We start from the raw sequence: 25503 nt of genomic DNA, 5'->3' as shown, positions 1-25503 counted from the left end.
TTGGCACTTGAAGATTATTTAGGTTCTGCACGTGTGTCTTTATTGTAAGGGGACATAAATAGGTTTGTGCTAGGTAAACACCCTTTGTTTAACCATCAATATGATTTTGTGTGCAGGAAAGAAAAGGAAAAATAAAAATTGCTTTTATCATTATATTTGTATTTATATTGCTGTAGTAAAATAAAATGGCTTAATAAACTTGCCCCAAATGCAAAATTATATCAGAATAGCTACAGGTCAGTCAGTTATTATGCTTTAAAATAATGTCCAAGAGCTTTTGGTCCACTTTATTTGGTAATATATAAGTGAGACAGAGGTACAAAAACGCAATTTTATTTCTTTAAGTTAGCACAGGTGTCTGATAAAAGAATAAATAGAAAGTGCACTTTAAGTCCTTGATTCTACAAAGAGACAAGTGGCATGGAACCCTTGCCTGTGTGTGTGGGGCACACTGGTGTGCACAGGCATACCATCTGCTTGCAGCATCAAGGCCTTTACATTACTAAAAGTATAGCCAAGATTATGAAGTACAGATCACTAGTTACAAGTACCTTTCTAGCCTCCAGCAGACTGCATTTCTATTTGTAATGATTTCTGAATTTTCTACCAGGTTCCCCAAGGCGGGCTAGACATCAAACAAAGAAATAATAAGTGTTATGGGAACATACGTACAGACACTTTGACTTAGAGGAGCAGGTTTGAGCTCTGGCAATGGCAAATCTAGAAGCAACCACCAGTATTCCTATTGAGAAAACATTCGTCAGAAATCATTGAGGGTCCTAAGTATATATACCAATCAAAATAATTTTGTATTTGCTGCTTTTTAAAATTACTGTTATCGTAATTGATCTTTTCTCATCCATTTTATGTTCTTTCAGAGTTTGAATGTATTACAGCTAATAGTTCCTCTCCCGGGTTGGTTTCTGCACATTAATGGTTCTCATTTTGGGGATTTGACAAGCCGAGATACCAATTCTATCAAAAAATGCATGTGAAAATGAGTAATTTTATTTATGAGAGCCACTGGTCTCACAAATAAAAGTTACTTACATGAGGTCTAACACAACATACAGAAATTCAGAGACAGACAGTTTACAGAGAAAATGAGGGACAAAAAATATATATTGCAAGATTTTTGTTTCAGTTGTAATTTTCTGATCTGGAACCATTTCCCAGTTATATAGTTAGGGCCATGCTTAGATACATGCTATCATCTCTGCTCCCACTATTTCTCCAGTTAATTATAAGTTATCATCTTTTGGAGGTGGGGAAGTTAATCAAACCCTTCCCTTCATTTCAGTATTTTGCAAAATTTCATTCTTCTATTTCATACAGAATTTGTTTTAATATTATCCCATTGTACTTTAATCTTAAGCCTTGCTTTCTTTCTTCAACTTTTTATGTTTGCACTCTTTAATTCTAAATTAATATAATGCAGCTTTTGCTATGTAATTAATGTTCATCTGATTTTTGGCCGCCTTCTGAAAATAAATGTGGATTTAAGTTTACATATTTTCATTAATACAAAGTTAAACGAAATTTAACCCTAGGCAAAATGGTGCCCTATTCTGGAGACAGGTTCTACTGCATTTATTCATTATTGATTAACAGTACAAGTAGGTCTAGTGATTACATAAAAAGGCTGTTCATTTAAGAGTAGTAGAACTGGTCTTAAGTGATTATTCAATTTTCTTACTTTTTTTGATTTCTTTTTCTTTTTATGATGGAAATGTATAAGATAAATTAGCCATTTAAAAGATACCTAGAAATTAGCAGCAATGGTCACGGGCGGACTGCAAATACATTTTATTATTTGGTTGTGAAATGTCTAACTCGATGGGGCTACAATCTTGAACGGAGCCTTTAATCCTTATTGTAGTTTGAAAGAATAATAATAAAATGCCCTACTTGATCAATGATATACAGCCATGTGCTTACTTGGACAGACATAATGCTCTGGCTTTGTTCATTATGGCTTTGTTTTAAAAAGTACATCCATGTAAGCTTTGTCCAGGTCAATGGATTTCTTCTGCATTGCTGCCCGCAAATGCTCAGGGAGCAGCCTGCGACTTCTGATCTCCCCCAGGACAATGTCATCCTTGTTTCGAGGCCTCTGGGTCCAAGCATCCTCCAGGGCACTGTGCACATCCTGCAGTTTCATCTGAAGCCAGTCCTGTCTCTCCACGGTGTGTCGATGCTCTCCGAGGTTATGCATTAATTGCATCTCACTCACTGATCTTTTCCTGCATGAAAGAAAAGCACAGAAAGAGACTCATAGTGGCCCTTCTTAAATTCTACATCTTCACTCAAAAAATCCAGGTTTGGGAACTTTTGTGAGGAATCACAATACAGTAGTCTTTCTATGTTGTAAGGGATAGACTAACATCTGGAGAAGAAGAGCGGATGGGGATTTGTTCTATGTTGTAAGGGATAGACTAACATCTGGAAAAAAAGATTGGATGGTGATTTGTCATTGGTGAGGGATATATTAATGAGAAGGCATCAAAAATGAGAAGTAGTCCAGTTTTGTGGCAATGTTGTCTGACTATATATTTATCACTTCTTTTAGCTGTTGTAGATGAGCTTAGGTAGGGCTTATACAATAACAGGTAACTGATTAATAAAACTATGGCATTTATTCAGTGGTAGTTTCTGTGAACGCTAGAGCTAAGGAAGCATGATTTCCTGTGGTGGATTTGTGCCTCAGTGCTGATTGATGTAGAGTCTAAGTGTGAGTTCCAGGTAGATTCTTGCACAGTAAAAAAGACCCCTCCAAGTGACTAATTCCAAAGAGAATGCTTTTATGATTTTTCTCTCTCTACTCAGTGTGTATTTTCAAAAAACATGTAAGAACTGCAGGTATCTGAGATCTCTACAGCTGTATCTCAAGGAAAGAATTTAGCCAGCTTGGCCAAAGGGTTCAAAAGCAGGAAGACAAAGCCTCATATTCACATAAACATACATACAAACAAACCAACCATGTTCTCAAGAACAGCTAAAGTCAAAGTGATCCTCCAAACTTTGGAAATGTATAATAATGTACTCACATCATTGGTCTTCCATCAGAGTTTGTCAAAAAGCATACGGCATATAAAACGATGGCAATCTTGGCGAGATTTTTTATAGAAGTCATTTTGTCTACAAAGATAGAAATGAATACATGTATAAATCTGTATTTCAAATAATTTCTGTTCACTGCAGAGAAATTTATTGTGTAAAAATGTTGAAGACAGACATCAGAGAAGTGATTTTGCAGAATATTTTTTTGGTGAAATGGGTTAGAGTAAGGAATGCAAATGAAGAATTTAGTTCTAATACTTATTTTGTGAACAACTTACTGTTACTTTGTAGGCAAATTTAAAAACTTGGTCAGCCTTAGTTGCCCTGCCTCACCATCATATAGGTACCCATCTCTTGGATAATTGGGTGAAAAGTACCATGTTCTTCCAAAAATACTATTTTATTATTATTATTGTTATTAAAATAATTAATACTTTATATGCTCCAAATATGTTGAAATACTTGTATATAGCTATGCATGTGAAAAGTTTTGTTATTTTATCTATTTCTTTTGCATATTTTTTAGAATGAGGAGGCTGGCACTTTTCTTGACAATTTTGCAGAGGCATAACTCTGCTGAGTTATGTCATTCCCAGTTTAATTACATAAGGGAAATCAGAAATAAGTTCTTTTTTTTTCAGTGATAATCCTGCATTGCTAGTACAGGTCAGCCTTAGTTGCCCTGCCTCACCATCATATAGGTACCCATCTCTTGGATAATTGGGTGAAAAGTACCATGTTCTTCCAAAAATACTATTTTATTATTATTATTGTTATTAAAATAATTAATACTTTATATGCTCCAAATATGTTGAAATACTTGTATATAGCTATGCATGTGAAAAGTTTTGTTATTTTATCTATTTCTTTTGCATATTTTTTAGAATGAGGAGGCTGGCACTTTTCTTGACAATTTTGCAGAGGCATAACTCTGCTGAGTTATGTCATTCCCAGTTTAATTACATAAGGGAAATCAGAAATAAGTTCTTTTTTTTTCAGTGATAATCCTGCATTGCTAGTACAAATTCCGCTCTGCTTTGTACATCATCAGCAAAACTGCCACTTGGGACATAGTTGAAAAATATTTATTACTAATGATGCTACAACAGGTAGAAATGACACAGTCCAAATAGCAGTTTCCAGTTTGGATTTTCAGTATTGGCAGCCAGAAAAGGCATCTTTTTGTTATAGCTTAAGAAATTTGATACGGAGTAACTGAAATTTAAGAAATCTAATACTCCACATTACCATTTTTGCAATATTTTCTGCAGCTTTGCTCTAGGTCAGAAAAGCATTTATTACATTGTGTCTTACATGATAATATGAATGTGGTCCTAGCAGACCATCTAACCCAATTTTATAAATTGAGAAGTTGGATTCACTTCAATATATTTCTAACTTACTGTCTCAGATTTTTTCATTTCACAAATTTAGTTCAGATAATAAAAGTTTGATCTTACTAATATTCACTTTATTTTTAAGACAGTCTGAAAAGAAGCTAATGTAAAAATGAATAAAGAATCAATGATAAAATTTACTAAATAAGTCTTCTAAAGGACTTGGAAATAAAATAGAGTATACTTACCAGATAGTATCTCAAACAGATTACTGGTTTGGGTATGTCGGCAGATGACTGACTCTTGATGTCAAGTATATTTTAAGACTACTGAATTGGTTTAGTGGACCCCTTAAACCTTTAAAATAGAGCTTCTAAGTAACTTAGAAGCCCTTTTATTGTCTCAGTTGATGTCACTCTCAACACACACCCTCCTGACCCTCATGTACCCACCCTCAGATGCTTTTGTTAATTTGGCATTTACAGGGAAAAGAAAGGTCTCAGCAAAAAGAAAGTATCCTGGGTAGCTGTGAAGAAGTTTGACTTTTAAATTCAGATTCCCTGTTACTTGGAGATTTGTGCCCAAGATAACATGATCTCTGAAGCTGTTGGATAGATTTGCAAAGAAAACTTTGTGTTGTTAAATACAGAAAGGTAAAACTTAAATTAGGCAGTGAGGTTAGTGATCTACAAATGCAAGATTCAAACAAAATATTAAAAAGTTCACATCCCTAATACTTGTGGGAAGTAAGAATAGTCACTTCAGGTCAGATACTAGGTTTCTTTTTGAAAGAATATACTAGAGAGAAAAAGAAGCCCCAAGATGACAGAGGAGCATGTTTTTAATGATAAGCTGGTGGTACTGAAAAGTTGTTACAGTATAGTGTTAGACCCTTACTGATCTGTTATTCCTATACCTATGGATATCCCTGAATCTCTCAAATGTGCTAGATAAAATGGAGGCATTTGAAGAGGCTGCCATACAAATTAGTACTTTGTAAATTTTGAAAAAGGAATATAGGGCTCTCTGCCTACATTAAGTGAAATGTGTAAATCAGCAATATTTTCCCATATGTATGAAGAAAGATTATTTTTGGCTGCAATATATTTTTCCTACATTAGATGCTTCTGAGTTCCAGCATATTTCTCCAGAAAAAAAAAAAAAAAAAAAAGTTTACATCTGCACATTTTAACACACCATTTGGAAGCAGTTATTGCTTTTACCATGGATGCTTTTTCATTTATGCTATATACCTGTTCTATTTCACAAAGAGGTAAAAAAGATATTTTATAATACTGATTTACATAGATGGTATTTTCATGGGGAAAGGAAGAGAACACCCTGAAACTCCAAAAAGCTCTAAAGAGATCTGATGGTTCCTGCATTAAATAGTAAACTGAGAAGTAAAGAAATAATTCACTTAAGCACATTCAAGAAAACAGGGTAGGGATGGCTTCCAATGCTATACTGCCAGTTGTCAATATCCTTCCACCTACACCCAAAAAAAGGCATACAGAGGTTATGGGGATAATATGTTTTGTTAGGAGATTTGTATCTGATGTGGTCACTAGGGATACTAACCTGAAGACTTTAGTGACCAAAAATGTACAATGGGCATGACATGCCAGAAAAAGGATTTGAAAAATCTCTACACAGTTGCTAATGAAAGGCTCCAGTTTCTAGATTTTACCATAATAAACTTATGCAAAACCTTTAATGCAAAGCCTCAAGGCAGTATTTTTACAGAGGCCTGGCATTCGTATGGAGCCTCTAGCATCTATATCTGACAGCAAAGCCTTAACTACAGGACAAGCATTAGAACATCTAGGGTCTACATACAAAAAAATTATGCTTACATATAAACTGACAAAAAATTTGCAATAAACTATTAGTGAGAATTGCAAAGTGAGTGTTAGCAGGGTTGAGTTGCTGAAGTTATTCTTTTAGTTGCAGTTGTATCCCTTACAACGCACAGTAAATCTGGAAGAGGCCCCAGGCTGGAGCCTTGAATAAAACTGAGACAGAGAAAACACCAGAGTATGAGGTTGTAATTGAAAATACTTAATTCACTTCAGACAACTTATAGTATATTAGTGCAGATGCCCTTGAACAAGATGTAATTTTAGCTGGCTTATTTGCTGCATCCCTAGTCTTTAAAACAAAACTGTGAAATTGGATTTCTTATTCCTTGCCATTTTTATTCAAAGGTACTAAATACGTTGTACCTAAGATCTCAAACAAAGATGGCTAAACTTGATACTTTAAAAATATTCACATGTGAAAAACTACAAACGACAAATTAGAATTGCACTGTTTGCCTCAGATGAGTGAAGATAACAAATAAAAATATGAAATATATACCCCACTATTTGCAAACAAATAGGGCTTGTGTTGGTAATTAAAGAACCTTTACATTGCCTTTCAAAATTGGCATAGCTTTATCTGTATATGCAGAAAAAATAACTTGCTTGATTTGGATTATTATGCCAGATATCCAGAAATTTTGTTATTTGAAAATACAACTGCTAATAACTTATCCCATGTCCTCTATATTTGCTAAACTTGGCATATCAAATGTAGGAATGACAGATAATTGATCAAATTAATGTAGTTCTTTTACAAAATACTGCAATTGTGTACATTTCTGTTTGGATACAGCTTATCCACTGTGTAATGATGATCTGAAAATGGTATTGAGCTCTTTTAATGATTCAGAAAGATGAAGATTCATGTTCCGATTCAAATTTTTCTCTTCCTTAAGCATCCTTTTAAAAAATTCACATCTCTTTTGGGCATTACTTAATTGAAGAGCTGAACCCAGGAAACAAAGGCTAACAGCTGCTGAAATGCTGTTCAGTAGGAGGCTTAAGACTAGCTAAATTTATAGACACTATAGTGAAAAAAAGTATATAAACTCTTATGACAGAAAGAAAAAATAAAATATTATCTCAGTGGATCTCATGATCCTTTGTAGCTGTAAGGCTGTGTATATAAATATGAGTATAAATACAAAAACTCTCAATTTTCTTAGGAAATTACCTTCTACTGGTACATTTCTAGTCCCTACAAATGAGGACTGACCTACAGGAGACAATTTTTGCTTCTTTTGGAATAAGAGGAGGGAAAACACAGTGGATTCTGAGTTTCCATGTTCTGAAAACAGCAGGCTGTGAATGAGCCAATGCATGAAACAGTGGGTGCAACTGAATAGAGCAGTCAAGAAACTATAAACCCTTAAATGTTTCAGATACCTACCAGACAAAGGCAAGTGATTCAGAAATTGATTGTGAACTACTGGTGTATATGTTGCATTAAAGATTGTAGTTCAAATTTGTGATTATTTCTTCATGCACACTAGCAAACTGTCTCAGGCTAGATCTAACCTTGAGCTGAGTACTCTCTTTTATCAGCATCTAAACCCATAGAATGTTATACTGGAAATGGGACACTATAGCAATATACTCCAGAGTTTATTACAGTAATGGCTTCTCTATGCCATGAGGCATTATAGACATCAAACAAGGATTTCTGAAGATGAGGGAGAGGGTTTATTACAGTAATGGCTTCTCTATGCCATGAGGCATTATAGACATCAAACAAGGATATCGCATTTCTGAAGATGAGGGAGAGGTCTGCAGAACTGAGGAAGCTGGAATCACAGTGTGGGAGGGAAGAGCTGACCACAGCCTTTTCCTCTGGCGAGACTTTTTCTTGATCCATCAGAGAACTACCCTTCCCTGACCTTCCCTTATAGATTGTACAGATACTTGAATCAACTGTGCATGAAAAGATCTCTGTGTTGCTTTGTTTACAGGTGGTGTACCCCTTATGTTGAATTTGTGCCATTGAATGTAATCAGACTCGAGGGTTGAAAACAAAGAGAGAGCAATTAGACAGATTTTACAGCCAGGCAGGTGAACAATGGCCAGATTCTAAAAATTCTTAATTCTTTACAATTTACTTCATATATGCTATTCATTCTGCCAGGGACAAATATTATACTGCATGTTGAAATAAAACACATCTTGGGGTACATTACCAGGATATGGTTAGAGGACACAGAGCTTTCTAGCTCTGAAGTGACTAAAGCATATATTCACAAATCAGTTATGTAATCTGGTGGAGTAGTATAATATTCCTACAAAATTCTTCATCCTCTAGATTTAAGGCTTAAATACTGCAGTCAGATTATTTCTGTGCTATTTACAAATGCAGACTTTTCCACTTTGCTCGTTCCAGTGGGTAGTTTCAAATAAAATGCTTTCTAACTGCAACTACGGCTAAGAGAATATTAGTAGATCATTTAGCAAGGGAACAAAGTGATTGGTGACACGCTGGATGATTGGTGAGGCAACCTTTCTAAATGTGTCCAAGGAATGTTTCTGCCTTGACACAATGAAGAGCCAAAGTGACAGTCAGTAAACTCTTTAGAACTTCATTTGATTGACAAGATTTGTGGCTTTTCAAATACCACAGCAGCGTGTTTGGTAATTTATGTAAGCAATGTCGGGTGGTTTTAGGGTTCTTGCAGCTAGATGAAGCCTCAACCACACGCCAGTTTCCAGTTAGATAAAAAACAGCACAGAGACTTATGTGAAAATGAAAAGATGGCCTCTCACAGTTTAAGTTTGTGTCCAATCTGCTTCATACAATGTGGTTTTAGGCAGCTTCTGGCAAATATGAATTTAGAAATAATTGCTTGCCAGTTTATTTTTCTCCAGTTACATAAAATCTTTCATCTGAGAATCACAATATTCCTGAATCTCCCTAATTTCTTTCTGGGGAAAGTATATATTAATGATGTTTGTTTCTAGGTTATGGACATTTAGGCAAAGATGGATTAAATGCAAACATCACCGAGAAAAAGATCAGAGAAAAAGCAGAAACAGGTAGATTCTAGTCCCTGTCACCTGATTTTAAGTACACTTGTTTGCCTAGGGTGATAAACTGGATATTGTAATGATAATTGTGATCCACATTATTTCTAGAGTTTTCACTGATTAAGTGAAACATATACAGGGTCTGAGTGGACACCCCCTTTTGTGCTCAATGTAACTTAGCCACATTATCTAACAGAGCTATCCAGTTTATCATGGAACTTCTCTATTGACCTATCATGGACATACCAGGCTTTGATGATATGATCATGAATGAATGAGTGTTTGCTCTCTGCATGCCACTCTATACCATGGCTGCCTAGAATTTCACATAGCATTACATGGCTGTTTTGAAGCCTAAATGGAGACCCCTGCTTACCTCATCTCCTTCTCATGAGAAGAATCTGAAGCTTGGTGAAACAGCCCAGAGCAGCCTGGAGGAATGCTAAAATGGCTGTTAAGGAAAGTCATGAAGATGAGGTACCTCCTAGTCTCTACAGAGACATACTTCAGTGGTCAGTAACAAAAATGTTATTGTGCATCATGAACAATAAGAAAAGTAATGGTTAGTTTCAACACATACATATTGGCACATTTTTGAAGTACTGTTAGTGAATTGTAAACTAAATATAGGAGTATTTATAGAATTGTGTGTGAAAGTATAGGTTTTACTTCAGATTTAAAAGATCTGGTAAATTACTTTACTGGCAATAATTACTTAGTGGGATATTAGCCCTCATGACACCAAAACGCCAGTCTGTCAATGCTTTGCTGAATTAATTTCTGTGATGAACAACACAGTACTTTATGATCTTTTCCAGTAGATAGGAAGCTGGTACAGTACTCAAAACTGCTGTTGGGTCATTGGATTTTGAGGATCAATACCAAATTAAATTAAGCATATGCACATGCAGGCATATATACAGTCATATATAGTCCAGAGTGTTTATTGGCCCATTACTGGCTCTAAATACATTGTGCTTGAATTCCATTTTAATGACATGGATGTAGTTGGAGCTGTAATGAGGGCTCATGCTCTTTTTTGTCATCCTTGAAACCAAAATGGGAACCCTGACAAGCAACACAAGGAGACCAGTTTTGAGAGCACAAGTAATCCCAGAGGGAAACGCATCTCACGTTGGAACAGGGGTTGGGTCTAAAGTCCACCCCTTCTCCTTTTCCAGTCTGAAGCACCTCATTCAAGACTTCAGGATACAGGAACCCTCTTTTTCAGCTTACATCTGCACACACAGGCACATACATGCACACTCTATAAAAGTCATCATTTTAAAAGCAATTAAGACATCTGCTAAAAAAGGTTTGAGTAATTAAATATTAGTGTCCACTTGATCCTGAAAGTGGGAGGTAGGGAGCAGCAGATATCTACGAGTATCAGGTTTGACCTAACAAAACTGTGGTAAGAATGAATGTGCTAGCTCTGCATAAAATAACCGTGAAGACTCAGCATGATCTAGGATGGAACAATGAAGGTCTGCGTGTTTTATGCAGGTAGCCACATATTTTTCTATCCATTCTACTGAAAAGACATTTCAAGTTCATATTCCCATATTTTTTGCAGTCACTGCAGATGAGCAGATAGCATCCAAGTAAGCAATCTGGAGCTTGATGAAATCTCATGGGAATGATGAGTGCAATTTACAAATGAATGATGAACTTTTCAGACCTTTCCTTCAATCCAGTGAATGTCCCGAAAAAATTGTAGGCCATAGTCAGCTGAACAACTTGAAAATACAGAGAAATGGCAAAAACCATTGTTTTGGTTGGGTTTTGAAAGAAAATATTGTGCTAGGTGCTATGAAAACATGCAAGAAGACGTAGACTCTAAAATAATTGTGTTACTAAGGAAAAAAAGTGTTGTATTTGACATGAAGCTTTTTATTATTTAAGATATTAATTACAGCAAATAAAGTGCTTTAAGTTATATATTTAAGACCTTGTACCAGAAATAAAGTCCTCTAAATTATGACTTCTAGGTACAAGATTTATCGAAGATTAACTTGGTAGTTAAGTATTTTGAGCTGGAGTTTCTTCAAGATATTCCTCTAAGTATATCCTTAGTGTGATGAGGTCATATTTGAGCACGTGTGGCTTCAGAACTGCCCATTCCAATGCAATGGCCTCTCTTTACATTATTAGGTCACTGTAACAGTGACATGTGTGGTTGTCTAGCTTGAGAAGGCAGTAACTTGACATAAAATTGCATGCATTAAGGACTCCTGTGGCATTCTGTTTGCAAATACTTTCAACACACAACTTCACTGTAAAATGCTCTTAGGGTTTTGGAGAGTTAGAATTTGATCCAAGAATGGCATTTCCTCTTATAATATTCTGGGTCCAGACTTGTGTACAGTTGCTCCTTTGAGGACAGATTTCAAAACTCCAGAATGAGATCTTCCCTTTATTATACGGTGCTTTTTAAATACTGTTGTTCTCCAGAGGAAGAAACACTTCTCCAGCTTCTGTTGTAACATTAATTTCAAGGACAGTCTTGCAAATGTGCATGATTCAGTTTGAATATTTGCTCTCCCTCAGGCATGTGCATCCAGCCTAGTGTATCAAAAATATCCCTTTTTTGACCCTACCTAATTTAGCTTGAGAATCAGCATCGTAGTCTGATATTTCAGATCTGCTCTTCTTTTAAAATGCACTTTTACAAATATCTGCAGCCAAAGTCCAAATCCTCAGAGGCTGAAAATCAGCATTGTTCCTTTGAGTTAGGATGACTATGTCAACTAAACAACTGCCCCAGTGAGTATTGAATGTAAGCTAGAGAGATGCACTAATTCTACAGTGGTGCGCAAAGAACCCAATTTGCAGAGTGAACGAGTATGTTTAGAGAACAGAGTTATGTAATTCATCTATTTTGGGGATTAGCCATCCCTGAAGTTCTGAAAAAGGTAACTGGGTTGGACTATTTATAGAGTCGGTTCCTATAGTTACAGCACAGATGCTAGCACGGAACAAAAACAGTTAGCTCAAACCATCTCCTCAGTGTATCTTGAGAAATTTACAGTCTCACAAATGTTTATAGATCTCCCGGATACAAAGAGATTTGGGGGTCTAGGATGCTACTATTGTCTCAGCATCTGTCCACACATTAGTATGCCCTGTTTCCTATTAGCTTCTGACCATGCCTTTGGTTTTCAGGTCATTTGTGTTACAGAGATATGCAGAGACTCCTTTTAAAGGAGTTTCCCAATGTATGAGAGAGGCGAAGGGGCAGTAATCTTGGATAAACTAGTGCAGTAATTGCTTAATTATTTTGATCTTTAATTTCACAAGACAGCTAGGGATGATGACTCATAATCCTTCCTTTACATGATTCTCTGTTTTCTAAGATGCATTTGTAGAATCACTGTACAACTTGGAAGCCAGTAGTTACTGCTACAGGATGATTAAGTGTGCATAAGTATTAATGAAAAAAAGTATTAATGAAAAAATACAATTGATACTCAAAGAGTTCAGAATCTTGAGGTCATGCAGGATTGTACAATTTATAGGAAGGGAAGGAACAGTTTGTGGTAGGTTAGTGTTTGGCCTGCTTCTTATAGATTCTGCATATAGATTCACAATAACTCTATAGAGTTATTGTTATCTTTTCTTAAATATATGTCCACAAATATCAAAGCTGAAATCTACCTAGAATTATAGGAAATATCACCAAAAGGCCCCTGGGTCACTGCGTACAAGTATCACAGAATCACAGAATCACAGAATCTTCTAGGTTGGAAGGGACCTTAAAGATCATCTTGTCCAACCGTCAACCTAACTGACAAAAATAGACACCCGCACAACAAACAAGGAGCATCATCACTAAACCATACCTCCCAGCACTACAGCAACCCGTCTTTTGAACACCTCCAGGGATGGTGCCTCAACCGCCTCCCTGGGCAGCCCATTCCAATGGCTGAGACCCCTTTCAGTGAAAAAATTTTTCCTAATATCCAGCCTGAACCTCCCCTGGTGCAACTTGAGGCCATTTCCTCTTGTCCTGTCGCCTGTGACTTGAGAGAAGAGACCCACCCTCCTTTCAGGGAGTTGTAGAGAGCAATAAGGTCTCCCCTCAGCCTCCTCTTCTCCAGGCTGAGTAGTAGAGATACTTTCTCATAAAAGCAGTCCCCGCTGAGTAACGTTATGGTTGCAGAGATCAAAAGCATGATTTGCACAAGGTGTGTGGTATGTGCGGTCCAGCGTCGCAGGCAGCAGTGCAGCCCCCGGGGCTGTGCCTCTGTTCCTGTTCCATGATGTAATGCTGGTGAGCTCTTTGCCAAAAGCCATCTAATGCCTGCAAGAGCCACATATTTCCCACTCTACTAGGGTTCCAGTCTCCTCTTCCCTCTATTGGTCTTCACAGCACTATCACACAAAATCTGCAGATTGTTCTTTTTAAGCTTCTTGGGTGTTACTAGATTTTCACTCTATGCATGTCTTGTGTTTTGTGCTCTCCAGACACACTTATTTTCTCTCCATCAGCTTTCACTGTTTTATCCATCTCTGTTGTGATTCTCTCCTGGGTTTTTATTCCTAATTTATAATCAGCCATATAGCACGCTATGTGCCACATTTCTGAAGAAATAGGAATACATATTGTTCTGCTTAATTTATAGCTCTATTCTTTTGAAGCATGAAGTAAAAGCTCTTTGCAAAAATATGAACACTGAATGGAATGATGGTCATTTTTTGGATTTCTGGGGAGCCTCACACTGACAGCTGTTACTGCTGGTGCCAATCCCACCTCCATGTAATAAAACACTTCTCTGTATTATCTCACTGCACAAGTATGATAAATACTTCATTACAGGCATTTACTTAACATCCTAGTCCTTCTGTGATGGTGAAACACAGGTGTTAAGAAGTCACTCAGCTTCTGTGGCTGCATTGTAAATAGCATTATACTAACCAGGTGATGATATCACATCAATATTTTGCATTTCCAAAAACGTATCTTCCATTTTTAATTTTGAGTGCAGACCGTGAAACAGTAGAAAAGGGGTTTTCAAATCTCTCAATGTTCAGAAGAGACTTTCAACTATCTCCTGTTTCCCAGAATCATTTATATTCTCAGAGGTCCTGTAGTCCAACTACCTGCTCAAAGCAGGGTCAACAATGAATTCAGACCAGGTTACTCAGGAATTTATCCAGTTGGGTCAGCAAAGACAACGATCCCAGAGGCTCTCTGGGCAGCCTGTTTCAGTGTTTAATTACCTTTAAGGGGAAACTTCTTTGTGGCCATTGTCTCTCATTCTCTCACATAACTATCTCCTGTTTCCCAGAATCATTTATATTCTCAGAGGTCCTGTAGTCCAACTACCTGCTCAAAGCAGGGTCAACAATGAATTCAGACCAGGTTACTCAGGAATTTATCCATTTGGGTCAGCAAAGACAACAATCCCAGAGGCTCTCTGGGCAGCCTGTTTCAGTGTTTAATTACCTTTAAGGAGAAACTTCTTTTCCTTGGTCAGAATCTCACATGTTTCAATTTGTGGCCATTGTCTCTCATTCTTCCACAATGCGAGCCTGTTTCAGTGTTTAATTACCTTTAAGGGGAAACTTCTTTGTGGCCATTGTCTCTCATTCTCTCACAATGCACTTTGGTAAAAAGCCTGGCTCTGTCTTCTTGGTAACCTCCTTCTAGGTACAGAAAGGCTATTACTAGGCCCTCCTAAGACTTTTCCAGGCTGAATAAGTTTTTCTCAACTTCTCTTCATTGTTCACCAGGACCCTGAGGTCCTTTCCAAAAGTGTTCTCTCTATCCAGTCAGTTCCCAGCCTTTATTACTGCGAGGGATTAGTCCATCCCAGCTGCAGGACTCAGCATTTGTCCCAGCTGGATTTACTGAGGCTTCTGTAAACCCATTCCTCTAACCTAATGCTAGGTCCTTCTGAACAGCAAGGCTGCCTTTGAGCTATCAACTGCACCCCTGTCCGCAACAACCCCCCGGGTTGGTGTCACTGACACATTTTCAGAAGACATATTCTGTCAAATCCTTTGAATCACTGATAAAGTTATGAAAAACATAGGTCCCAGAGTAGATCCCTGAGGAACTCTACTGGTAATCAGCCCCCAGGTGAAATTCAAACCATTAACCACTGTTCTTTGAGCTTGATGATCCAGACAGCTTTTTGTCTGTCTAGTAGTCCATCTATCTAGACTGAGTCTCATCTTGGTACAAGAATACTGTGGAAGATTGTGTCAAAAGCTTTGCTGAAGTCAAAGTAGACAACATGCACTGGTCTCTCCTCATCCCACAGTCATTTAATTATAGAAGACAATCAGATTGACAAATGCCATGATGTGTATTCCCTGTCACTTTTCTCCTTATGTGACCAGAAACGACTTCCAAGACTCATGCTATGATTGCACAGGAACAAAAGTGAGGCTCATTGACCTCTAGTTCCCAGGATCATCCTTCTTGAAGCAAAGGAAAAAAATATGCCAACATGCAGACAAGTTAGATCACAATCTCCATGTCTTTGCAGCACTTTTTTTGTTTTTTTAAGAAAGGATTTTAGGCTGAGGTAGTTACATAGCAGTTTCATATGCAAAATAAAATGCAAAGGGGAAAAAGACAATATATTATATTTAAAGACACATAAAGAGAGGTTGATTGAAAATAATGAAGGTTTAGCTGTAAAAAGGAAGCTGTACTAGGCATTTCAAATGTCATTAATTTAGAAGGAAAGTGATGCAGTAACTAGAGAAAGAAACAAGTTATGTAAGGTAGTTAAAGGATCTTCAGTATTTAGTTTTGTTTACACTAAGCAAAACATTCAACAGAAATAGCCTTTGTTCTGGAGTGAACAATTTGTATCAGTCCTTGAAAAAGCCCCTTGGGTTGATCTGGTGTATAATACAATAGTAAGCTTTATTAAGGTACATTGATTGCCATAATAATTAAAATGGAATAACAAAAAATTGCAAGATACATGATCTTTCAATTATAATAAACTTAAATAAGCTATAAAATAAAAAAAAAAATTAAAATAAACAAAGGAGATCCCATCTCACCTCTCAGAATTATTTTAATATGCTAATAAAGTAGTAGTTAAAAGAAGACAAAATGGATCTTGAGTATGACCTGATTTAGTAATTTCTGTATTCCTAAGAATATCACATGTCAAGAGATATTATCCACTGGAGCATGAGTTTCCCACAAGGATTTTGTCCCCTCACTTTCTGTTTTCATCAGAAAAAGAATCCAGAAACTGAAAAAGTATTTATGTGAAAGGAGAAAATACTTGTGCGTTTATTTATTTCTTTTTTAAATCAATGGTTTTTACCTCATTTAGGATTTTTATCATGCAATATCTTGGCCTCAAGTTGGCTTTGGCAAGTTTCAAAGAAAATTATTGCCTCTCAAGGGTTTTCAGCAAGCACTGGCAAAACATTCAAATACAAAAGCTTTTGAAAATCGAATGCATTTGCAGCATCTCAACAAGTTCCATTGTAATTAAAACTATACCATTAGCCATGAATATTTGTAATCAAAGGTGGATCTGCTGAGATGGATGTATCACAAAGGTTATTCTTTGCCAAGCGTGCAATTTCCTTGGCTTATGTTATCATTACATCTGTACAGCTAATTGATTTCTTCAGGAATCTTTCTTAGAGCCAGAAAAAAACCCCAAAGGTACAAAATATTATGTGGGAGGAGGTGTCATTTGAGCTTATCATGCTGTCTAAATCCCACATGCAACAAGAAGAAGCAGCACTTTAGAGTGCTTTTCTGTTCACTCATTGTATGTATAATATATTCAATATTTTTGTTTTCTAACCTAAAAGAGCTCTGACACTTTCAAGAGTCCAGTGGCTGTGATTTCCTTCAGTGTAAATTAGATGGACCAAATTTTCTTCTGTGGCCCTTGAAACTGGAAGGCCAGGATGTTTCTTTTTTTTTTTTATTGGTACAGTTTCAGAAGCACAGAACCTCATGTAAGTTTCCTCAGAGAGCACTGCTCTTACAAGCCTGATGTTCTTGCTGGGGAAACTCCCTTAACTTCTGCCAGTGATCCTTAAATGAGAATTTGGCCTACAGACCAAATTCCCTAGCTCCCAGCTTTCCATTCTGAGAGGCCACCAGGCATTTATTAGCAAAGACAGCTCTTTTAGCATTGTAAAGGCAGGGATGCACAGCAGGAAGCCTAGTCTCAGTGAAGTCAATTTGTAATAAGTTCTGATATTTGTCACCGGTTTATTGACGTCATCAATGGACGTACATTTTATTCAAAAACATGCAAGTTTAAATTAAAGGTCTCTAAAATATGCCCCTGCAGAGCTGGTGAAATTTTAGGGACACCAGTGGTTTCTAAGAGACTCCCTCCAACTCCTAACATGAGGTGTGTTCTGGCACTTAGAGTTTAACTGACATTTGACCTGAGGACCTTCTTTTATATGGCTGTTTCCTTTGATGACATCCACAATAAAAGATTCAAGTGTCCCATGTACTGCCAGCAATGATAGGGGTTTACTTCCTGGGGAAATGAGAAAAAATGCTCAGAAGCTTGGGGGAAAATTGCTTATCATCTTTACACGGATATTCTTCAGTTCTTGCACATATTAGAAATCTGAGCAAAGGCACTTGGTGTGATTAATATGTTTTTTCCCCAGATTTTAGTCCTAGAGGGCAAACGATAGGTTGTAAAATACCTATAAAGAGAAAACATGTACCTCTGTGTTTTATTTTAAAGACGTTTCTCTGTTACACACACAAAAGTTGCAGAACAAATGGTTACCTACAGAGTGACAGCTAAAGAAGCACAGTGCTGCATCTGAGTATGCTGCTAGCAATGCTGTCCTCTCGTGGAGAGAAAAAAAAGGGTTTCTTTGACTTGTGGGGCCATCCAGTTACCAGCAAGAAAACTGGGCATGGGTTTGCTTTTACCACTGAGAGCAAAAATATGGGGGGCCTTATTCATACTGTCGAGAAGCAAACATGTCACGTGTGTGAGAAGAGAACAGATATCCAAAAGGTCTACCCCTAAGAAAAAATATCTGAACAATTTGCTATGCAAATAATGCAGAAAATGGCAAAACCTTTCCATGGTCACTCTGTTAAGATAAGAGAAACTGGGCCAAGTTAACCCTGCAGTAATTCTGATGAAGTCAATGAACTGTGATTGCGCAAAGGTTGAATCTGGACTGTGATGTAGCTAATTTCTGTGTTCAATTAAAGTGTTGACAGGTGAACTCTTACAGATTCAGAAAGAATGCTTTACGAGGTTACCACCTTACTTGTTGACTTCTCCTCTCAGCTAGATGTCATTGCCACAAACATTGAGCTGCATGAATTAGGCATATGAGCATTTCTAATCAGCTGCACAGCAAAGACTGACAGATTCCTAGCCAGAATAAACCAACAGAAACTAGCCCTGTATGAAAAAAAAATGTATATATTTGAGATAAACCAGGGATAAGTAAAAAGTAGACGTAGTAATAGTGATTCACACAATATCTTATTCAAACAACAGCATTTATATCAGTATTCCAATGCAGTAATACAGTCTTAACCTCCAAAATTATGTATCTCTAGAGATCTCTTCATTATGAAAACATACTGTGTTAAACTATTCTTTATATTCATATCTGTTACATGGTTTTTGTGGAAATAGAACTTTAAATAGCTTAAAAACACGTAATTAAGAAGCTTTTGAAAACATTTGTCTTTCACTTTTTTAGGACTTGAGCTATATTGTGTGATTCAACATATAAGAATTGAGAACTATTGATATATGATAAAGTAATTTTCCCACTCTCTACTTAGTTCCTACAGTAAGAAAAAAAACCACAAAAAACCCCAACCAAAACCAAAACATACAGAAGCCAAATAGCCTGATAGTTTCTTATTTTCCAGTGAGAATAAAATTTTACTTATATATCTTTTATGTTGATTTCTCTGGGGAAATTCACATATATCCTCAAGGATATCATTTGATCCTTAGAATATCCTTGGTTTCAGTTATCTTCTGGTATCATTGGACCTGGAGTTATCCCTCAAGGAGATTTCAACTGCAATACCAGAAGATTTTTAACTCTCCTCCCACATTCGCAGCTAACTTTGTCCTCTGCTGGACTTACAAATGTGGACACAACTGCGTTTTGTGATGTTTTGGCAAGTGACATTTGTTTGTAGCACAGGAAGCTAAAGCAAATCAAGCTGCACAGAACATATGCTACACGTTCAACCCTCTGCAGGTGCTGTGTGCAGGCCACGTGATTTACAGACATACCCCTAAAAGAAAAAGTAATCTCTGACTAGATTTTGTTCTTCTATGCACTAAAAGTACAAAATGTAAAAAGTATTTTGATAATAAAATTAAGAACTTATCTACCCTAGAAAACTTCATGATGACAGAATAAGACATAGTGACATCCTAGAGAAAGAAAGTAAAAAGCTGAATAATTGAAAGAGTTTTTTCGCTAAAAGGTCATTATGTTTTTTTTCAGTTCCTGTTTAACCTCTGCGAGCAATGAATCAACTGGAGAAGGAAACAATTGTTTGAGATTTGTCATCTCACTGCCCATGTGTACAGTGCATGATCAAGAACAGGGGACACACCTGTCTTCAGTGAGAGATTGAGCAAGACCCGACAAGGTTAGTAAGATTAAGTGAGGGGAGAGGGAAGAACATGGGAGGAGAAAGGAACTCTTTTACGAGAAAAAAAAAAAAAAGGCCTTTTGTTTTTCCTTTAGTCAATGTAAAGAAACAAAAAAGGTTACAGTTTTACAGTTTTTGGAAAGTCCTTTGCTGACCACCTTCAAATATCCCTTACAGTAATTTACCCCTAATTATGTATGGAGACAGGTAGAAAGGAATGGAGCAATAGGAAGAGAAAGAGGAAAAGGAAGTAAAAAAGCTGCAGAATCAGGGGGATGCATCATGCTGGTTTAGAGGAATCCTCATTACCACTGAGTATCGCTGTGGTGTCAGTAGGACTACACTGAATTTATAAAGTCAAGTGTAATGCGGTAAAATGTCTATCTAGGACATATCTGCACAGCAGATGAAGCTGCAAAAGCAATGTGGTTAGGGTCCCTTCCAACTTAAGATATTCTATGATTCGAGCTCTTTATAATCCAGCTACTTCATATAGCAAAGATAATTAAGGCCTGGTGGCACGTGCTTCGGCATGGCTTGGCAGCCTAAACAAGCTCTCTGAAGATATTCTTACTGATGCTAATGTGGCTTGAGCTACCTAGAATGTAGGTGGTGTGGATGTACATTTCATACTGAAATGACACTTTCTCTGGGCTGGGTAGGCATAGGTAATTGGTAAATTGCAACTCTCATATAATAATGTGATCGTTTCAGAGTGTTTGTTAATTTGGGAATGTTTATTAAAAGCATATTGAACATGACTCTGCGAACACCTAGAATAGAATTCTAAAAGAAAAAATAATTACCCAAGGAAGTAGTATGTAGTTATACTTAAGCAAAATATGTATTGCTAATTAACAGCTATTTTATGAGGAGTTTTTCAGATTTTTTAATAATCTCTGAGCTTTCGGGGTTTCCTCCATACCTAAGGAAGAGTACCTTTGTGAAAATATCCCAGACCTAGGGGGTCTAGGAGACAGAACTGAATTCAACCATGATTTTTCCATGACAGAGATGCAGTTATATGCTGTGTTACTACACAGCCCATAGTAACTTAGGGATCTGCTCATTCCTTCTGATGCATTCAGAAACCATATAGTTAATATTATTGCGCCTGTCTAATTATCTTTCCATGATAGCCTGGTACGGGGCATGGTATTGGCCACTAGATGGTGCTCTCACGTTGAGATTAAAGAGTTCCATTAGCTTTTTCATTACAATTTTCATAATTCGCTCAAAATCAACATAAACCCTCTCGAAAGAGCAATGAAAAAGCTTGCTAGAATGCATACGAGTTAGTTTCAGATCACTGATATCCCCCAGATTGAATAAGGAAGTGATTTTAATTGTAGCAAAATCAGCACTGAAACCACGTAATACTCTTCTCTAATATAAAGGTGCAAATTCTATGAAACTTTAAACCATGAAATGAGCATTAGTTAAATAACATGTTCATGGTCAAATAATATTGGTTCCAAACAGGTAATAGTCCAGCATTACAAACTGGAATGAGGAAATACATAATTTTCAAATGCTGTGTATTGTTTTGGATTATTTTTTTTTTATTTTCAATAAGCAACTGATCTTATTCTTGCATGTCCTTTCCCAGAGAGAGCTCTAACTGAGGTGGCATTCATAATTTTCAAATGCTGTGTATTGTTTTGGATTTTTTTTTTTAACTTTCAATAAGCAACTCATCTTACTCTTGCATGTTCTTTCCCAGAGAGAGCTCTAACTGAGGTGACATTCACCAGTAAGAGGCTCTCTTGGTCCCACCATTCATTTCCGATTTCTTCTTCCACATGCAGCTTTGACACAGAAGGGACATTTTGGTTAAAAATGAAACAAAGGAAGATTTTGGAGGCCAGCACTGTCTTGCTGATACATCTGAAATTTAGGTTTGCTCTTAGGAAATTAGTAGCTTTGCCTACTTTTTGTAGTAACTTAGTATCTATCCTAAAATTTCTTCTCTCCTCTCTCCCCTGCATTGACAACTAGGCAGGATCCATCTTGTTCCTTTCATCGTAGGCTCCCATTAGAATAAGCCCTGTTGCAACATATCATTCTTTACCCCTTCCCTTCCTTTCCATAAGGTTAAGTCTCTGTTTATACAAGCTATTCCAGTTCTAAGTAAAGTGGAGCACCCAATTGTTCATGACTCAGATCAGGATGTCAAATTCTTTTTCAGCAGAGTCAGTGTTTCCACATTTCAGATAGCACAAGATCAGAGCTGTAAATTGTCCAAAGCTGGCATTTAGTGTGCCCTTTACCTTTAACATCCAAATGCACTGGACAAAAGTGACTACAGCTGTAGTTTGTTCTAACCCCAGTTAGCAAAGAAAAGAAAGCTGAAACTTGGAAATTGTAACATGAGAGATTCTAGAAAATACTATATGAAGCATTATTTCATGACAGGAATGACTCAACAGCTGCTTTTCTAACCTTAATGTGGCAGTGAATAAATCTACACAGACAGAACACTCAAGAATATTTATTCTCTATGGTTCCTGTAAGACCTGATGTTAGGAGAAACTTAGCTTCTGTTCTCTAGGATCTATTCCGTTAGCCACTTTTAAAACAGATCACTTTTGCTCTAAGTTTTACTACCTGCAGTAATGTAAAATACTAAATCATTTCAACATTATAAAAATTATAAAATTATAAAAGCATTCCCAGCAAAGTCCCAAAGTTACTGGTGCATTAAAAAGTGTGTGCTGCTTATGAGCATGATAAACATCTCCTTAACTCAACATACACAAATCTTTTTCATCTTTCTGGATTCAAACATGTCAGGAAATCAGTGTACATAGAATTGTGAAAGTCCATGCTCCAATGTTAATATTTCCTCCAGTAGTGACTTTGATGTCAGAGAGGCTATTACCATGAATTCTTTGAAATGAAAAATCAAATAGAAGGTACAAATCTATTGAATATTTCCACCTCTTATAGTTTTATCTGTAGAATTACGTATTTAATTAATCAAGAAGTGGTTTTTAGAAAACTTCATTAAGATTAAGGGGTGAGTATTAGATTACTTTTAACAGTAATGTCTTTAGCATTACATCAATCTATTGCAGTATCTTCCATAACAGTAATTTAATTAATCATCTTGCAGAAATAGTTTCAAACTTTTCTCTACATGGAAAAACTAAGATGGCAGATACCACTTATAGGACTGAAACGCTGCACTTATAGGACTGAAATGCTGTCCTGGTTCTGGCAGGGATAGGGTTAATTTTCCCAAGGAGCTGGCTCAGGACACAGGTATTCTATACCAGGTGAAGCCATGCCCAGTATATAGGTGGCAGCTGGCAGGGAGAGGGGGCAGGAAATCACCCCTTGGATGTGTCCTAGGGGCTTCCTGGTCTGGTTGGCATCATCATCAGCTGTGAGCAAGTGGCCTGTGGTTCTTTGTTGCCAGCTGGAGCTCAAAGACAACAGTCCTCTTTGGCACCCAACATGGGGCATGAAGGGTTGAGATAACAACAGATCTGACCAGAGCACGTTAAAATAAATTTGTTATAGTAATTTATTGTATTAATTAAATAGTCACTGGTCACAATGTTGCTTCGTTTGTTCGCATGACTGCATTATGTAAATTCTTATAGGCTCTATGTACTCCCCACGGTGCTGTTTATCAGGATCAGGATTATAATTTGCTGTCCTTTGTAACAGTAATTTATGATATGATAACATCACTGTTCAGGCAGTTATGTTGGGCTTTTTATGTGGCATTGCTGTCCTGCCCATACCTCAGGCACCGTCTCTCAGGATTTATTGATAATCACATCCAATCTATGGGAGAAACGCAGGAGAGATACTTTTCCCAGCTCTTTTGCCTCCTTTTTCTCCTTTGGGCCAGGTACAAGAGCTTTTGAGAACTTTGAATATCCTTGGGATATTCAAAAATATCTTACTGGTCTTATTGCTATGTTTCCTGAATGCGTTTCAGGTATTGTTTAGGGTTAAACAACTGTGCAGTGATACCACCCAGAGATCTGCCACAAGGCTGTATAATCATGGGTGGCATGGAATGTGGGAGAATATGGGCAGGTATCTAGAGAACTTCTCACCTCCAATGGTCTGGGACCTCACCTCCAAACAGCTACAGGACCCTGATAAAGTAAAAGAATATTTGAAAGGAAAATGCTGTGGCTGTTCCAGAGAGGCACAACTCACTGCACTGGGTTGAGTCCTGGCCAGTGTCTACCAAATACTGCTCAATATCATGCAGCACCCTCAGGGGAAAGAGAAGGAAACCAGAGGGACAGGCACTGCAGCTACTCCAACCTCTGCGGCAGGCACTGGGACTACTCCAACCTCTGTGAGAAGCACTGTGGCTACTCTAACCCTGGTGGCAGGTACCACACCTGAATCAGAAAACCAACCTGTGCCGATATCTATCACCTCTGTAGAGAAGAAGAAGTACATGAAGATATCAGCTCGCTTAGTAAGGGATGACGATGAGCCAGGGTCATCACGAGAACAGGAGAAAGAGGCAGAACCAGAGATAATCACCCGATCCCTATCCCTGAGCAAGCTGCAGGATATGTGAAAAGATTTCAGCTGCCTTCTGGGTGAGCATTTTGTCATCTGGCTGCTCCCATGATGGGATGATGGGGCCAGTAGCTTGGAATTAGATGGTAGGGAAGCCAAGCAGCTGTGATCCCTGTCTAGGGGAGGGGGCACTGACAAGGCAATTGGGAAAATGACCCAAGCTCTCAGCCTCTGGAGGCGAATCCTGTCAGGTGTGAGGGAGAGATGCCACTTCAGTGAAGATGTTGTATGTCGTCCAACTAAGTGGACCACCATGGACAGAGTTATCCAGTAACTGAGGGCAATAGCCATGAAGGAGATGTTTTATTATGACCCAGACAATGCACAGTCACCCGCATGAAGTCCAATGCACAAGGCTTGTATTGCAGAAGTTTGTATGGAGTGCACCATCGTTGTATGCCAACTCATTGGCAGTGATGGAACAGAAAGGCAAAAAGGGACCAGTGGTGGATGGGGAGGGCTGGCTGATTACAGCCATTGAAGAAAATCTCACTTTATCCTTCATCTTGGCTGTGCAGAAACTGTCCCAGAAGGTCCAGCAACTCAAAGAGAATAATGTCCTACTTCCCACCTGTATATGGGCCAGTATCTCAGCTATTAGGACCAAGAGTTTCTCTACTCAAGAGAGAGAATACAGAGGGCACACACCACAAGGCACCCTGTAGTTTTACCTGTGTGACCACGGGGAGGACATGAGGAAATGGGATGGACAACCTACCTCAGTTCTACAGGCATGGGTACATGAGTTGTAAGAACAATCACAAAAAGGAATCCCTCCAGGAAAAGTGCTGCCCAGGCAGGGTACAGGCCACAGTTTGCTTTCACTTGGATGGACATCAAGTACAGCTGGAATTGACCGCCCAAGGGGTGGAAACACAGCCCTACTATTTGCCATGGACTGACCCAGACTGCATGGGAACAGAGTGAAGCTCTAGAACATCTGCAATGCATTGATGACATCATCGTATGGGGCAACACAGCAGAAGTTTTTAAGAAAAGGAATAAAATAGTTCAAATCCTTCTGAAAGCTGGTTTTGCCACAAAATGAAGTAAAGTC

At 37.7% G+C, this 25503-nt stretch overlaps 1 protein-coding gene across 1 annotated transcript; it reads right to left on the bottom strand.

The window, feature by feature from the left end:
• Positions 1-1969: 1969 nt before the first annotated feature.
• On the bottom strand, positions 1970-3133 carry PTH (parathyroid hormone). Its single transcript, XM_014938325.1, has 2 exons — positions 3048-3133; positions 1970-2243 (listed from the first exon to the last, which is right to left on the bottom strand). Exons 1-2 carry the CDS (start codon positions 3131-3133, stop codon positions 1970-1972), a joined length of 360 nt encoding a protein of 119 aa, XP_014793811.1.
• Positions 3134-25503: the final 22370 nt, after the last annotated feature.

The sequence above is a fragment of the Calidris pugnax genome, unplaced genomic scaffold (genome assembly GCF_001431845.1).
Source record: "Calidris pugnax isolate Ruff unplaced genomic scaffold, ASM143184v1 scaffold93, whole genome shotgun sequence".
In the NCBI taxonomy this organism is placed as follows: Eukaryota; Metazoa; Chordata; class Aves; order Charadriiformes; family Scolopacidae; genus Calidris; species Calidris pugnax.
Note: the sequence above shows the minus strand (reverse complement) of the source record. Positions and strands in the feature narration are given on the sequence as shown.